The sequence below is a fragment of the Carassius gibelio genome, chromosome A8 (genome assembly GCF_023724105.1).
Source record: "Carassius gibelio isolate Cgi1373 ecotype wild population from Czech Republic chromosome A8, carGib1.2-hapl.c, whole genome shotgun sequence".
NCBI lineage: Eukaryota > Metazoa > Chordata > Actinopteri > Cypriniformes > Cyprinidae > Carassius > Carassius gibelio.
In genome coordinates this window covers 18793461-18812008 of record NC_068378.1, presented here as the reverse complement: position 1 = coordinate 18812008, position 18548 = coordinate 18793461, and the positions used below count along the sequence as shown (strand labels likewise).

At 35.5% G+C, this 18548-nt stretch overlaps 1 protein-coding gene across 2 annotated transcripts in view; it reads right to left on the bottom strand.

Annotated features, from left to right (window-relative positions):
• Positions 1 to 18548, bottom strand: part of LOC128018759 (A disintegrin and metalloproteinase with thrombospondin motifs 10) — a 58785-nt gene that overhangs the window by 19918 nt on the left and 20319 nt on the right. For both annotated transcript variants that reach the window (XM_052604502.1, XM_052604503.1), the window contains exons 12-15: positions 17133 to 17240; positions 4057 to 4202; positions 3132 to 3195; positions 2770 to 2872 (exon numbers count right to left, since the gene is read on the bottom strand). In XM_052604502.1, the coding sequence (XP_052460462.1) occupies positions 2770 to 2872; positions 3132 to 3195; positions 4057 to 4202; positions 17133 to 17240 (421 nt within the window). The remainder of the gene's footprint in view (positions 1 to 2769; positions 2873 to 3131; positions 3196 to 4056; positions 4203 to 17132; positions 17241 to 18548) is intronic.

Below are 18548 nucleotides of genomic sequence, written 5' to 3'. Positions count from 1 at the left end.
AACCAGTACGTCATTTTGTCCCTACTCTACACCTCCTTTATATTATGCTTGACAGGATGGTGGGCCTGAACCTGTTCCCCATGTCTGTGCCTGGCAGCAGTGGTGTTGAATCTCACTTTGGCTACCTAAGAGCCGTTTGCCTTATCAGTAGGATCACATCTACTGGTCTTCACGTTAAATAATAACTCTTCCACTAAATGTGTTTTAGAAACCTATGGAGGGTGTTTTTTTGAGCTGATGGCCAATTTTCTGTTAGTGTTGGACTAATTTGATAAGGTCCTGGGTGACTGTGAAAACATATACTGAAGCAGGCTTACGATGGAAACTGCACATCCCATCAGACTTTGCTCTGGAAGGGCATAGGTATATTTTTGAGGTGGCTAGAAGAGGGCTTCACTGGAGTGTAAGTCATTTCAGGATGTACTGGTGAGAGACAGTGTACAGCCAAGGCATGATTAATTAAATAATGTATCTCAAAATGTAATGCGCTTGACCTACAAGTGCAGGCACAGGCTACATTTACAAGCACACACCATGCAATTAAGGCAGTACTGCAATTAAGATGGAGCTCATGCAAACATAACCCTTTGATTATGATAGTGTGATTATTAAACTACAAATCACTTAAATCACTTCTTTCTTACCAACCTCAGTTTTTTTGAACAATAGTGGTCATGCAAACATATCAAATTTTTTACACAAAATTTTATAAAAAATGCTAAACACTCTGAATTAAACATCTTGCAAGGGCATATGACCACAATGTAGCATACTACTGTTTGCACTGCATAGTGCTAGTTACACATATTACTAAAAATATGGTAAATAAACACAAACTGACTAACAACAAAAAGGACCGAAAAAACAGAAGATAGAAAGAAATTATTCACGATAGAGAGAGACAAATCAAGTCAACTAATAATTAAATATGCAACAGATGTTAGTCAGTTTGTTTTTATTTACTATATTTTTAGTAATACGCAGTGCAAACAATAGAATGCTACATTCTACTAGGTGAAATGTTTACTGCATATAGTTATTAAAATATAGCAGGCAATTTACAGTATAAAAACAACACGAAAGGCCCACACAGACAGACAAAACAAAGAAATCAATGCTAGAAGTGAAAAGAAAATCACAAGGAAGATGACAGTGTGAACACAGAGAGAGTACAGATCTAAGGTCTATATGCTACCTGACCTTGCAGCAGAGTTAAACAGCAGTCTGGCACTTATTTTAACAGCTGCAAGGGATTTCCATTGTAAAATCAGCTGACTTGATGAAAGCAGTGCTTGTAGCCTGCAGTGGGCTTCTCTCTGTAAGCCATTATGTTATTGGAGGGGCAGATTAAAGGCAGTTATGCCCTTGACGGCCAGCTTTACACTCATCAAAAGCAGAAACTTAAACTGGGGATTCTGGGAAGTTGGCAGTCCGGGGGCCCAGCATATGGATGCCAGACTGTTATCTGCAGTTTCTTTCTCTCTCTAATTATCTCTCTCTCACATCTGTGCTGGACCCGAGCCAGTGCAGTGATTGGTTTTTTGGAGCATGGTGGTCCAGTCCTAATATCTAAACCACCTTCCAAAGCCCTAAACAGTCTTAAACAACAACAACTGAGAACTTAAACATCCCCAAGAGATCACGTGCTTCTGTTCAGTTCTCAGTACAGACATTTGTATTAGTTCAAGGGATGCACCAATATGACATCATAACTATTTATATTTTGAATCTAACTTTAGATATCAATCTATATTTTGTAAGAATGAAAAAATAAGACTCCCCTTAATAGTCCACGGCTGTAGACCACAAATTATTCAAAATTATGAGGGAGCTCACATCCCCAAAAACCACATCACCAAAAATATAATAATAATAATATTAGCGAATTTTCAAATAGACATTATCTTTATTAACAAACTGCATATCTAAAGTTAAGACAACTACATTCTCACCTGAAAAATTATAAAAACTATATTCTGTAGCACATATACAGCATTATTATTTTTTTAATGATATTGGATTTGTGTGTCCGCCATGCCATTCACTGTGAGAAATACTCACTACTACTACTCTCAAGTATTAATCTTAGTATGAAATTATATTAAAAATGTATGAAATTTTATTAAAATCTAAAGTTGTATCGGTTAATGGTAAATGGACTGCATTTATATAGTGCTTTCAACAGACCCATGGCCATCAAAAGTGCTTTACAAGTTGCCTCACATTCACCCATACACCGACGGCGGTGGTATCAGCCATGCAAGGCACCATCCAGCTCGTCGGGAGCAGCTGGGGTTAGGTGTCTTGCTCAAGGACACCTCGACATTTTGTCAGGTGGAGCCGGGGTTTGAACCACCAACCTTCCGGTTTGTAGACAACCTACATGAACCACTGAGCCACTGCCGTCACCTAATATTATTTAATTAATGCATTAATTAACAATAACTAATGGGACTGTATTGTGAAGTATTGTAAAAATCATAAAGGCTTAGTGTAAACATTTACTGTAATTCTATTGTGTTTAACAAAAGTTATGCCAACTAGAAATAATGTAGGGTCCCATGAATATAATTTGTATTTAATTTACTGACCTATTTTACATATCAGTAAAATAGGTCACATTTATAGGACAATACCAATTTTGTAAGACTTAAAGTGCATTTACCGTAGAACTGTAGCAGTTAAAAACAGGCTAATTGAAGTGACATAAATCAAAGCAGCACAACCAGTATGTCTCGGAATAGGTGCTATAAAGGGCTGTGTACTTACCGCCCCTGTATGGCTTCCAGGTGTAGAATTTCCCCCGGAAGGGAACACTGTCAAAATCCGAGCACTGAATCTGTCGAAAATCCTGAGATCCGGATGGGCACTCCTAATCCACACACAATTCAGTCAGTCTGAGATTATAGTGGAGCATGTCATCTGAGAATCCTTTTTATTTAATAATGAGTAAGTCTACACATTCAGATGTTTAATATTTTGCCCAATGCACCAGTCTTCAGTGGTCAACTAATGTAGAGTAGCACAATTCATCCACAAACAAACCAAAGTTCTAGTAATTATTTGAAGAAACGTCAGACAGATACACACCCAGATGAAGTCAGTAAGTGATGTTCAGGTATCAAACTCACATCAATGTTGCAGGATCTGAAACGCTTCCTCTCTCCCAGACAATATTTTCCTCCAACTGTTGGCCTGCATCCATACAAAGACAGGCATAAGATACATCTGTGTGTAATTTCAATGTAGCTCTCAATTACTAATTCATTCTGCTCAAGTTCATTTCAGCCAGACATCTTCTGACTTTCTGTTAGTTTTTCCAATTTTCCATGGCATGTTGACAGACTAGGTTCACTGAGTACAACAGGCTGAGAGTAAGAACATTATGAATCATCAAATCACTCATATACACTTTTATTCAATGTTACAATAAAGTTTGAGGTGGGTACGTTTTTTTATGATTTTAAAAGATGTATCTTATGCTCACCAAGGCTTCACTGAATCAAAAACACAGAAAAACTGTAATATTGTGAAGCATTATTACAATTTAAAAATAAAGTTTAAAATGTAATTTATTTATATTTGAAATATGTCTTAACTGTCACCTTTAAACAGTTTACTGTGTCCTTGCTGGGTAAAAGTATTAATTTCTTATTTAAAAAAAAGATTCCAAACTTCTGAACAGAATTTTATACTGTATACATAAAATACTTGGAAGTCCAACTATACTGCACATAATAATGTATCCCATAATGCAACACGATTGATTGGCCTTCCATTTCCAACGTGATAGATGAACCATAAGTAATGTCAACTCATTTTGACCAATTATTAGATTTTTTACGATGCTGTAACTGGATGCCCCAAATACATTATAATGAGCTAATATGACAATGTAGGAAAAAAAATAATGCCTATTTTTTCCATTTACTATTTAAAAAAAATCTTTGAACATTGTCCTTCACACAGTGTAGCATATGACCATTGTCATTGAATAATGCAACTAATGATCTGTCCAAAAAAACAGTGTTAATCAATCATATGAGCCTGACTGACCTGGGGCTGTCACAATGGCGAATAGAGGATGCGACTCCGCCCCCACAGGTGCGACTACACTCCTCCCATGGCGACCAGTGGCCCCACCCACCATCTACCCCCTCCGGACGTGTTCCATATGGCACACACACTCTTTTGTAGCACCACTGATGAGAAAATAGTAAGAAAACAGTATAAAACAGTATATATGGCTGTGTTCTGCTATTCCTGGCATGCAGGGGTGCTGTTAAGGGGGCTGCAGAATATGCCAGGCATATGGACCCAGGAAACTAGGGGGCAAAAATAAAAATAAAAAATATTTTGTCCTCTTTTTTTTTTTTTTTTGCATCGTCTTGCACTTTAACAGAAAAATACATTTTGCCAATTTGACGTACCGTAGGCAGTCATTCAGACAGCCACATCTCTGACATCTATAGAGCTCTGCATTTCTGCCAGAGCCTGACAAGCCCCTATTTATTTACACCCCTTTAGGGCTGGGCTTCAGGAAATTTTTTACATCATAGCTCAGATGCGGGTGGTCTGTTTTATGCTTCTTCTTATTAGGGCTCAAGCCCGAAGGGGCGAAGAGCCCTATTGTTCCCCTAAGGATTATTCTTTTTCTTATTATTATTAGGGCTCAAGCCCGAAGGGGCGAAGAGCCCTATTGTTCTTCTAAGGATTATTCTTATTATTATTTTTTTTATTTTTTATTAAACCTTCCGGGGGTTTTTGGGGGCCTTAACATGCTCAAAAACTCTTGAAAATTGGCACACACATTGGAATCTGCGGCCATCAGGACGCCGCAGAGGCTGGGACCCGGGCGTGGCACAGGGGCTCTACAGCGCCCCCTGGAACACAGTCAGAAATCTTGAACCATAGCTCACACACACTTGCATATATTTATATGAAACTCAGTACACTTATAGATCTCATTGAGCTGAACAACTTTCGCGCTTTATGTCATAGGCTCCGCCCAACAGGAAGTCAGCTATTCAGGGCTGTTTAAAAAAAGCATGCTCTGGAATTTGAAATACTCCTCTGAGGTTTTCAACCCGTTCGCCACGAAACTCGGTGAACATGATCTCAAGACATTGTGGATGAAAAATTGCGAGGGGATTTTTGATATCTCGAACGGTTTGCCCGTGGCGAGGTGTGGAACTTATGGCGAGAAATGAGGAACAGGAAATGTCTAATAACATCCACATACATTTCCTGAATTTGATCAAACTTCATGGGTTTGTTCGTTGTATGATACTGATTGTATATATGTGACTATTAAGAGTCAACGTTATAGCGCCACCAACTGGCAGCAGGAAGTGTGTCATTTTCCAAATGCTTTGAATTCAGCATCTTATTTTTACTCGATTTACTTAAAACTTCATCAGAATAATGACAAAACACGGCCGATGTAAATCTGTTGTGGGGATATTGATATCTGATATAGTGTTGCCATGGCAACGTGTCAAACTTGAATGTTCTGTTATGGTGAGTTTGAGGCAGACAACAACCTCAGATTTACATGAAACTGAAAACACATATCAGTATTAGTGATAGCTAGACAATGGCAAAAGCTTTTAAAAGGGCATGAAGGAGGCACTCTATAGCGCCACCATTTGTCAAAAGTGGGGGGGTTAGTTTTAGCTACAGACACAAAACTTGGTACATAAATTGTTCTTATCAAGACGGACAACTTTCTAATTCACAGTCATCAGCTACGATCAACAGGAAGTCAGCTATTTTGATTTGAATGTGGATTTTTTTTTTACATTTAGCTGTGAATTAATGCATACTGCTCAGAGGAGAGCAACACTATACACACCAAACTTTGTCTACATGATGCCAAAACATTTTAAACAACTTAAATTGCCAATGGATTTTGGATAGCTTGAACGGTTTTGTCTTGGTGATTTTTTTAAATGACAGTAAAAATGGAATTATTAATTGTCCTGCATTTTTAAATTCCAAACACTTCAAAACCTTTTTTCATACAGAAAAAAAGTCATTCTGAGTAAATATGGATAGTTTCACAACTTTACAACACTGTATGGATAACAGAAAATTAAAAAACTGTCAGACATCTCATATCACTCTGTCCCTCTGTTTGAGTATATGTGCTTCAGACTTCCATTGTCTGAGAGAAATAGCGCCCCTACAGGTTCAATTCCCGGACTTTTACTTTCACTTTTAAATTGGTTAAAATACAAATAAATACTTAGATTTAATTCACACTGACAAGCTAAACCAACATATCTGATTATTACCGGGTCAGGGCTCATTAATAATTGATGTATGGTCAGTGATACGTGAGAAACATGAGAGATGAATCACCGCTCTGAGCAGGAGCGTGTGGAATGACGAGCTCAGAAAAAACGAGTTTATTCTTGTTTTATAGCTTTTACAAATAAAATATTGCAGCGATATTACACAATTCACCAATTAAAACACACCAAGAGCTAAATTCAGATGTTTTTGAACTGTTTGTGTAAAAATTAAATATTTGCGGCTGCCTATCTGAAATCACCGCTCCGATCAGCGCATAGTGTTACGAGCTGAAAACAAACGAATTTATTCTTGTTTAAGAGCTTTTTTAAATAAAATATTGCCACCAATGCACACAATACACCGATTATAACACAACAAGAGCTAAATGCAGGTGTTTGTGACCCGTTTAAGTGTGCAAGACTATTTGAAAGCGCGACTGGCAGAATAACATATCTCTCGAGCTGCAGGATTCTGCCTTTCGTCGTACGAACGAACACATCACGGACAAGATTATTTCAAAATAGCTTGGCGAATATAAACGAAAACAGCCACGTGAACATAAACTGGATCTACTGGATTTGAATATTAAAGTGACCACATTTACCACTTGCTTCTGTCTTCAATTTTAATCTATATAAAAAAGGAAACTCATTCGACTTGGCTGCTTTTTTAATGTGTGCGTATTTATTTATTTACCTTTTTATACATTTTGTATAATTTCATAGTTTGTGTATTACAATTATAAAAACAAAAATAAATTTAGCCACTCACATATAAATAGCTTAGGCCTTATCCTTTTTCTGACAGTTTTAGGGATTTTTAAAAATCCTAAAAATAACCTTATTTGTGCTGCAAATAATAATTTCAAACTAATTTGATACTGACCTATGACATCCTGTGACATTATATTTATTTGAATTTACATAATCTCATGGATGTAACAGTAAATCTGTTCAGCTCACAGATCAATACTAAGCTGTAATGCAAGCAGAACTTTCACAAATGCTTATGAGTCATTAAGGATTTGATAACTGTAAAATAATGTCTAATTTGTTAACATTAGCAAATGCATTGATAACATTTTATAATAACTGCACTCATTAGTAAATAGTCAGTTCATGCTTTATAAAGCCTTGTCCCAATATTAATAGTCATTAGTAAGCAGTTTATAAATACAGCTATAAATAGCTTGTCCTTGGTTTATAAGCACATTTATTAAAAAGGAGAGTAAAGGGTCAGTTATCTTCCTATGAAAAATAAAAGATAAAAATAAACAAACAACACAGATTGATACAGAAATCAGAAATTTTATTGTGGATTTATGAAAAAATCAGCCTGTAAATGAATTCATACTCCTCCTCATACTACTCCATACTCCTTTTTCAACATGATGCCAATATACTGAAATTGTGAATGGGTTTAGGATAGCTTAAATGGTGTTGCCATAGAGATTTATTAAAGTAACATAAAAAATACAATAGTTATTTTACTATATCTTTAAAATTTTTCATTCTAACTCTTCATAATTTTTTATATATGTAGAAGTCATCATTTGAAGGAAGCACAGTAAGTTTCATAGCTTTATCATTTTCAAGAGCCAGCATAAAATTAAAACTATCATAACTTATAAATCAAGCTTGCAATTCTTAGTACCAATAATGGCCACCAGAGGGAGCTATAGGATTACTTTTAAATAATTATTGTAGAAACGAGTATAATTTAAATCATTTATAGAAATCTTTCAAAGAAAAATAATATGAATTTTATGTATTTAGTGATAAAATGACCCTCACTTAATTAGAATAACAAGCTGAAGTATTGTGAACTGTATATTAAGAAATAATTCTTTATAGGCTTTATGGACAGATAAGTTTTGAGTGACTCTTGAAGGTTCAGCCCCACATCCTCTTTTACCACTGTTTAAAGAATTTATCTTACAGAACAGGTGTGAATGAATTTTGGATAGCTTGAATGGTTTTGTCGTGGTGATTTATTGAAATAACAGTAAAAAAGTAACCAGTAAATGTCTTTTTATTTTTTTAAAGTGCAGCTTCTAAACACTTCAAAAAAATGTACACATAGAAGACAAGTCATTCTGAGGAAATATGCATAGTTTCATGACTATACAACATTATATGGATGATAGAAAATTAAAAAACTATCAAACATCTGATGTAACTCTGTCCCTCTGTCACTGTGGGTAATGTGTGTGTGTGTGTGTGTGTGTGTTTGTGTATGTGTGTGTGTGTGTTAAGTGAATTAGGTGTGAAACTATCAGGGAGCATTTAGTCTCCAGCGCCAACATTTTACAGAACTGCCACCTTCCTGGAGTCTCAGAATTACAATGTGCCAGGTTCTGAGAGATCTAAGATTCAAAAAAATGATTTAATTAGAATACCATGAAGTATTGTGAAATACTATATATTAAGACTTTATATATAGGCTTTATGAACAGATTAGAGTGACTCGTGAAGGACCAGCAGCACCTCCTCTTGTTCGATGGTTTGAGGAATATATCTTCCAGAATCCGGGATTAAGATTTAGGAGCTCTTTTTTATTCCACCTCCTTTCCTGAAAGTCTGTCTTGCAGAATTGACTAAAAATTAATCTTCACACTAATTCCTAATTATTTTGCAATTCTTTTTGTCAGTTCTTCTTGACCTGTTTTTTTCTTCTTCTTTTCTGACCTCATGACCCAGTCAGCATTTTTTGTACAATGGCCAAGTCTTAATTTATCAATTTCTGTATTGCATTTGTGTTTGATATTTCTCACAGGCTTTACAGAGTTAAAACTCTTTTTTTAGCGCATTTCATCTGTAAAAGAAAACATGCCCAATAATTCTGCACACATGAAAATAAGGAGTTTTTCTCTTCCAGCTTTCCTGGACTATTGTATAGCACTCATAAATGATTAAATAAAAAATAATGGTAGTTATTAAGATTGATATGGTTTGGAATTGGTAAAATGTGCTTGGAAAAAAATCACAATAAAACAATGTTTTAATGTTTAAGTTTGGAATATTAACTGACATAAATTAATGCTATATAAATATTGTTCATGTTAACATAATGTTTATAAATGAAATCTTATTGTAAAGTGTTACTAAATATATATATATATATATATGTTTGGGGAATATATATATATATTGTTCTGTGAATGTGATTTTTAAGTCTAGATGATTCGGATTAACCCTTTAACCGCCATATCCTTTAAAACGTCACTGCCAGAGGGATATTGTGAATGCATGTGCCCGCTGGGCACAGTTTACCTGATGCCACCGGGGTGGCGATGGCATTGGTGGCTTGAGCCCGCCATCGCTGCTTGCAGCTATATTTATTATTATTTTTTTTATTTTTTATTAAACCTTCCGGGGGTTTTTGGGGGCCTTAACATGCTCAAAAACTCTTGAAAATTGGCACACACATTGGAATCTGCGGCCATCAGGACGCCACAGAGACTGGGACCCGGGCGTGGCACAGGGGCTCTACAGCGCCCCCTGGAACACAGTCAGAAATCTTGAACCATAGCTCACACACACTTGCATATATTTATATGAAACTCAGTACACTTGTAGATCTCATTGAGCTGAACAACTTTCGCGCTCTATGTCAAAGGCTCCGCCCAACAGGAAGTCAGCTATTCATGGCTGTTTAAAAAAAGCATGTTCTGGAATTTGATATACTTGTCATAGGTTTTTTACATGATTGCCACCAAACTCGGTGAACATGATCTCAAGACATTGGGGATGAAAAATTGCGAGGGGATTTTTTATATCTCGAACGGTTTGCCCGTGGCGAGGCGTTGAAATTAGGGCAAAAAGTGAGAAACAGGAAATGCCTAATAACATCCACATACATTGCCTGAGTTTGATCAAACTTCATCGGTTTGTTCGATGTATGATACCGATCGTATATATGTGATTATTAAGAGTCAACGTTATAGCGCCACCAACTGGCAGCAGGAAGTGAGTCATTTTCAAAATGCTTTGAATTCAGCATCTTATTTTTACTCGATTTGCTTCAAACTTCATCAGAATAATGACAAAACATGGCCGATGTAAATCTGTTGTGGGGATATTGATATCTTATATATTGTTGCCATGGCAACGTGTCAAACTTGAATATTCTGTTATGGTGATTTTGAGGCAGATAACAACCTCAGATTTACATGAAACTCAAAACACATATCAGTATTCTTGATAGCTAGACAATGGAAAAAGCTTTTAAAAGGGCGTGGAAGAGGCACTCTATAGCGCCACCTTTTGTCAAAAGTGGGGGGGTTAGTTTTAGCTACAGACACCAAACTCGGTACAAAAATTGTTCTTATCAACACGGACAACTTTCTAATTCACAGTCATCAGCTACGATCAACAGGAAGTCAGCTATTTTGATTTGAATGTGGATTTTTTTTTTACATTTAGCTGTGAATTAATGCATACTGCTCAGAGGAGAGTAACACTATACACACCAAACTTTGTCTACATGATGCCAAAACACTTTAAACAACTTAAATTGCCAATGGATTTTGGATAGCTTGAACGGTTTTGTCATGGTGATTTTTTTAAATGACAATAAAAATGGAATTATTAATTGTCCTGCATTTTTAAATTCCAAACACTTCAAAACCTTTTTTCATACAGAAAAAAAGTCATTCTGAGTAAATATGGATAGTTTCACGACTTTACAACACTGTATGGATAACAGAAAATTAAAAAACTGTCAGACATCTCATCTCACTCTGTCCCTCTGTTTGAGTATATGTGCTTCAGACTTCCATTGTCTGAGAGAAATAGCGCCCCTACAGGTGCAATTACCGGACTTTTACTTTCACTTTTAAATCGGTTAAAAATACAAATACATACTTAGATTTAATTCACACTGACAAGCTAAACCAACATATCTGATTATTACCGGTTCAGGGCTCATGGATAAATAATTTCTGGCCAGAGATACGTGAGAAATAGGAGAGATTAATCACCGCTCTGATCACGAGCGTCTGGAGTAAAGAGGTCAGAAAAAACGAATTTATTCCTGTTTTAAAGCTTTTAAAAATAAATTATTACAGCGATATCACACAATCAACCAATTAGAACACACCAAGAGCTAAATTCAGATGTTTTTGAACTGTTTGTGTGAAAATTAAATATTCGCGGCTGCCTGTCTGAAATCACCGCTCCGATCAGCGCTTACAGTGTCGAGCTCAAAACAAACGAATTTATTCTTGTTTAAGAGCTTTTTTAAATAAAATATTACCACAAATGCACACAATAAACCCATTGTAACACTGCAAGAGCTAAATGCAGGTGTTTGTGACTCGTTTAAGTGTGAAAGACTATTTGACACCGCCACTGGCAGAATAACATGTATCTCTCGAGCTGCAGGATTCTGCCTTTCGTCGTACGAACGAACACATAACGGACAAGATTATTTCAAAATAGCTTGGCGAATATGAACGAAAACAGCCAATTGAACATAAACTGTTGAGAAATAAATCTGAAGTGGATCTACTGGATTTGAATATTAAGTGACCGCATATACCAGCTGCTTCTGTCTTCAATTTGAATCTATAAAAAAAATGAAACTCATTCATCTTGGCTGCTTTTTTAATGTGTGTACGTATGTATTTATTATTTTGCTCTAACAAGAATTAATCTATATTTAATTAAATCAATTACATTTTATTTTACATTTTATTTGTCCATTTCTGCATCTAAACGCCTAAAAACATAAAACATGCTCTATTATACTATTGTTAGCAATTTCTTTATCGTCCAATTTTTCTGGTGTACACACTTTTATTTTCATAATAAACTTGTTTGTTAGATTATACACAGTTACAGTGGTCTATAATAAATATTGACAGGTTTTATTCAAGCTGTTTAGAATGATTGCAGTAGGCTAATTTTTTTAAATGTAAATCCAAAAAAAAAAAAAAATTAATAAAAAACATTGGAAAACAATAACTGTTGTACTTTTTTTATACATTTTGTATAATTTCATAGTTTATGCATTATAGTTATAAAAACAAATAAATGTAGCCACTCACATAGAAATAGGCCTTATCCTTTTCTGACAGTTTTAGGGATTTTTAAAAATCCTAAAAAACCTTATTTGTGCTGCAAATAATAATTTCAAACTCAAAAAGTAAATAGTCAGTTCATGCTTTATAAAGCCTTGTCCCAATATTAATAGTCAGTAGTAAGCAGTTTATAAATACAGCTATAAATAGCTTGTTTTTGGTTTATAAGCACATTTGTTAAAAAGGAGAGTAAAGGGTCAGTTATCTTCCTATGAAAAATAAAAAAATAAAAATAAACAAACAACAACACTGATTGATACAGAACTCAGAAATTCTATTGTGGATTTATGATAAAATCAGCCTGTAAATGATTTCATACTCCTCCAAGAAGACACAAGTAGTTCACACCAAACTTTTTTTAACATGAAGCCAATATACTGAGATGTTAAATTGCGAATGGGTTTAGGGTAGCTTAAATGGTGTGGTCATAGCGATTTATTAAAGTAACATAAAAAAAATACAATAGTTATTTTACTATATCTTTAATTTTTTTCATTCCAAACTCTTCATATTTTTTTATATACGTAGAAGTCATCATTTGAAGGAAGCACAGTAAGTTTAATAGCTTTATCATTTTCAAGAGCCAGCATAAAATTAAAACTATCATAACTTATAAATGAAGCTTGCAATTCTTAGTACCAATAATGGCCACCAGATGGAGGTATAGGATCTTTCAAAGAAAAATAATATGAATTTTATGTATTTACTGATAAAATGACCCTCACTTTATTAGAATAACAAGCTGAAATATTGTGAACTGTATATTAAGAATAATTCTTTATAGGCTTTATGGACAGACACGTTTTGAGTGACTCTTGAAGGATCAGCACCACATCCTCTTTTACCACTGTTTAAAGAATTTATCTTACAGAACAGATGCAAATTAATTTTGAATAGCTTGAATGGTTTTGTCGTGGTGATTTTTTGAAATAACAGTAAAAAAGTAACCAGTAAATGTCTTTTATTTTTTTAAAGTGCAGCTTCTAAACACTTCAACAAAATGTACACATAGAAGTCATGCTGAGGAAATATGCATAGTTTCATGACTATACAACACTATATGGATGATAGAAAATTAAAAAACTACCATACATCTGATGTCACTCTGTCCCTCTGTCACTGTGGGTAATGTGTGTGTGTGTGTTTGTGTGTTAAGTGTGTGTGCTGAGTTTGTGTGAATGTGTGGGAGAGGGGATGGGCTTGGTGTCAGAGAGAGAGAGAGAGAGAGAGGGGGGGAGACTTAATCATCTCTTTAATCACCAGCAGAAAAAAAAAGCAATTTTGTGTTGTTGTTGTTTTTTCATCATTACAGCTTAAGAAATATCTTAGGCCTCAACATCAACTGTTGCTGCTTTATATAGCCATCTCCCAAAATTAATAGTCATTAGTAAGCATTTTATAAATACAGCTATAATTAAATTGTTCATGGTTTATATGCACATTTATTTTGAGGAGATTAAAGGCTGTAATCTTCCTAAAAAAAATAAAAAAATAAAAATAAAAAATAAACAAACACAGAACTCAGAAACATTTATTTCAAGATGCAATAAAAGAAAACTGTACACTATATATACATATATATACAATTGCATAAGTTTATATTTAATTTTTTTTATCAAGTGTACAGCTAATAATAATAATAATAATAATAATAATAATAATGCATTTTATTTAAGGCGCCTTTCAAACCACTCAAGGTCACCGTACAACAAGTAACAACAGTAACAATATTAAAAGAAAAAATAACAGCAAATAACAATGTCAATAAAAAACCACAATAATATTAGAATAGCACAACATATTGTGGAATACTATATTAAGACTTTATATATAGGCTTTATGAACAGATAGGTTTTGAGAGATGCTTGAAGTACTAGCATCACCTCCTCTTGTACGACGGTTTGAGGAATATATCTTCCAGATAGTACCGCCGCTCCCTATATGCAGAATACGCAGTCTTCGTAGGGCACCAACTCCCAGAGGAGGCACCATCCCAGTAAAATAAAACATGCGCCATTCTCCCATCCGCGCTCGCGACCGCTCGGACATTTGCGGATGAATGTTCGTAATTGATGGATGGACATCTATGCCCGGGTAAAAGTCATCAGCAATCCGGCACAGAGAAAAGAAAAATAAAGTAAAAAACAAAACAAAAACAGGCATAAAGTTGGCTTGACATTGGACATTCGAGAGTCTCAAATTTAGGGACCGTCTCTTAAGTTACATGTGATATTGTTATACAATTTTCTAACGTCAGTAGCATTTGAAGAGAATGACTTACAGTCATAAAAACAACTGTAATTGTTCATCTAGGTGACAGCTATAATGCACCATTAAATTGATTGTTTGATATTTATTAAAACAAACTGTAAGTCATATGTAAATTCAATCATAAAACAATTTTAATGTGTTAATTTAGGTGTCAGCTACAATGTACACCTTATACATTTATATATATATTAAAATAAAGTGTTACTAAAGTTATATATATTGTTCTGTGTATGTGATTTCAAAGTCTAGACGGGTCGGATTAACCCTTTAACTGCCATATCCCTTAGAATTTGATTGCCAGAGGGTTACTGTAAATGCTTATGCCCGCTGGGCACAGTTTTCCCGATGCCACCGGGGTGGCGTTGCACTGACGGCTTGAGCCCGCCATCGCTGCTTGCAGCTATATTTTTATTTGTTTTTCTTTTATTTTAGACATCTGTCAATTATGGTGACGAAAAAGATTTGCCATGCTGGTGGATACAACATGAGACCATGCTACCACGACTGTCAAAACCGGCTTGCACTGTGTTTATTTTTCCCTCCAGCAGCAGCAGCGAGTGTGCCTTTGGCGCAGCTGGAAGAGTTAGGGTATAGAAAAAATGGAGGACTGGCTTTAAATTACGGCCGCCCCTGACCAGAGATTAATTACTTAAATTTTAAACCATAATAAGCTTTTAATATTTAGACTAGCCTATTTTGCATTTAAGTGCACATAATAGGCTAAAGCTTCCCGCAAAGCCCCAGCAAAAGTACTTACCATGAATGTGTCTGATGGAAATGGCAAGGAGATATTTGAATTATACTTTTTAACAATCTAGTGTTTTCTGAATTTCTTTTTGCTTCAAAGATGAAGCTGACAGTCATGATTCACCATCTCCTCAATGGAAGCTACTTTAGAGAGAAATGCATCTTTATGGATTACATAATGAAAGAGATTTTGTTTTCACTTTGAATTATTTCGTATTAAAGTAGTAATTGAAAGCTTTCTATAGATATATTTATCATGTCTGTGAGGCAAGTTTTGGTTCATTTTTGTGAAGCACTCCTGTTCAAGCCCGAGATGGAAAAAAAGCGAATCCTGTTTGTTTTCTTCATTTTACAAAAGTACAACGTTTTGTTGATATTATGATTGCACACAAATAAAAGTAAGTCCTTTACATGGTGTATTACACTTTACTTTATGAGCAAAAATGACAACATTAAGTTGCTTCTACTGTTATTAGGAAAAAAATGCAAGTGATAGTGCAGAATGGAGCATAAAATGTACTGCAAAGCACGCTTTAGCTTCCATTCTTCGCACAAATTTTTGGATCAAGGCCCTAATCATGTCTTGAACATTGGGGCGGACCAAAATTTGGGGATCAGTAAGTTTCTTACCAAAAATAACTCTGTGAAATATTATTACAATTTAAAATAAAAGTTTTATGTTTCAGAAATCATTCTTATGCTGATTTATAATTAATGTTGAAAACAGTTATGCTGCTTAATTTTTTTTTGGGGGGGGGGGCTGTGATTTCAGCATTTATTGATAAATAACGAGTTCAAAAGAACAGTGTTTATTCAAAATAGAAGTGTTGTGTTGCAATATGCATTACTATTCAAAAGTGTGTCTTTCTCATGTATTTCTTTATGATTTTTTAAACAATTTTAAAGCTGATACTACTTTGTTTATTAAAAGGTAACAAAGCAAAGCGTACGTTTTTTACGAGGTGGCTAATAGTTTGTATGACCTCACTCGCACGATTTTATATGATTTGTCTAAACGAGTGTGGTCGTATAAATTAGCCACCTGCTAAAATATGCACGAATTGCCGTGAGATCTGGTTGCAAGGGGTCAGAGAATGCGGGACTCTGGGTGCGGGACTGTAGATGCAGCAGGCTCCGAGTCTGCAGCTTCATACTAGGCTACTCTGCGGAGCTCGCCCAGGTTCGGGCTCAGAGTCAGCAGAAGTGCGGACCGAGGGCGCACGGCCGCAAGGGGAGCGCTCATTTTTTTAGGTTAAACATTGAAATATGTTTGAAGTGTTTTATATCATAGATTTTATTTTAGAAAAGTCGTGTTACTTGAGAAGACTAATAATCAAACTGAATTAAATAAAACGTGATTAACTGCCGATGTCTGTTATTAATTAATAAAAAAAATAAAAATTTGAATTGAACAAACAAGAAATGTTCCAAACGTATTTCTCAATGAATTTAATAAAGAAACGAAAAAATATATAACCAATTTGACATTAAAACTATTTTACTGGCTGCAACAGCAGCTTGTGCAATGTGGAAGCGAGAGAGGGAAAAAGACACGGGCTCCAGTCGGACCCTGGCCAAGAATTTTGTTAATCTGTCGGACATTTTATTTATAGTTTCTTTTTTTTTCTTATTGAGCGTCAAACAAAAACACTTTCATCTGAAGAGAAAACCTAAATTTCGGTCTTCCATACCTCCCTTAAAACTAAAGCATGTTCTCAGAAATCCTTGTGCTTACCCCTTTTTCGATGGTGCTGGTCTGACAGATGGTGCCCTCGGCTGCTGGGATACTACTGGTGATGCAGCGATTCCCTTTACTCATGCACCAAAGCTCACTGCACACTTCCTGAGCACACACACACAACCCACTAAACAAAACTAAAGATAATGCGGACAACACTAGGGTGGCCATACGCGCCATTTTTACGGGACACGTCCTGCCCAGGATTTTGCTTTGTTTCCTGTTTTTTACTGACTGAGGTAATGATGGAAAGTTAGCTTGACCAATAACTTACAGACATTGTACATAATCGACCGATCATGGCGAGTGTGAAGGTGGGATCTGCAGAGAGCGGTACAGATTACAGTAGATGTGTTCGTTCGTTAGACTTGAAGCAGCGCTGCGCAGATCGATCGGTGCTTTACATCAAAGTACCGTGAGAGCGATTCGAAAGAATAAGATCTGCTCTATGATGTCATACACCAATCAGTCTGTGCAGCGCCTACAGGCAAAACTTGGATATTTTAGGCAATATAGAAATCCTGTCCAGGACATGTCCTGTAAAAATAGCACGTATGGTCACCCTAGGAAAAAACAGACCTTGAGAAACAGTCATGAGACTGAAGAAATGTATGGAATGAGCAGAAATTGTAAATTTCTTCAACAAACAACGTCTTCTGATGTGGATGCTAAGGTGTTCTGAGCATTTTAAGCATGTTGTAGCTATACAATGGTACTCTTTTTGTTTCGGATGTAGATCAGATGTCCCCACAAATGTAAGGAACACACTACACTTCATACCTAATAACTTTTCCTGCTCCGGTATCCAATAAAGCAGTCGATACCTAAAGCTTTACTCAACGAGAGCAGACATAGCACACTATACAGACTGAGCTCTGAGCTCCATTGTAGGTCTGTGGAGGTGTAAGGTTCAAGCTTGGTTGGCAGAAAATAGAGCCGCAAACCAAAGAGAAGCAAACTTTTGACCAAAAGTGGTTTTGGACAAAAGTGGCAGAATGCCAGTGTCTGAAGTCTTAAGGGGAGCAAAAAGATGGATTATTACAGCCAGCGAAAGGTAGAACGACCATCTGGTGAAGATTTACAGAGAGACAGAGACAGAGATAAAGAGTGCGCTAAATGATTTACAGTGGGTATAAATGCAACCTGGATAGGACCATAACCCATAATTCATCTGTGCAAAGACTCTACTTGAGCATAGATGTCTTACTGTAGGACGGTTATATACTTCTAAATGAGATGTTTTAAAAAGTAAAATATAATTTTACAGAAAAAATGAATAAATTATATATATATATATATATATATATATATATATATATATATATATATAGTATAGACCAAAAGTTTGGACACACCTTCTCATTCAAAGAGTTTTCTTTATTTTCATGACTATGAAAATTGTAGAGTCACACT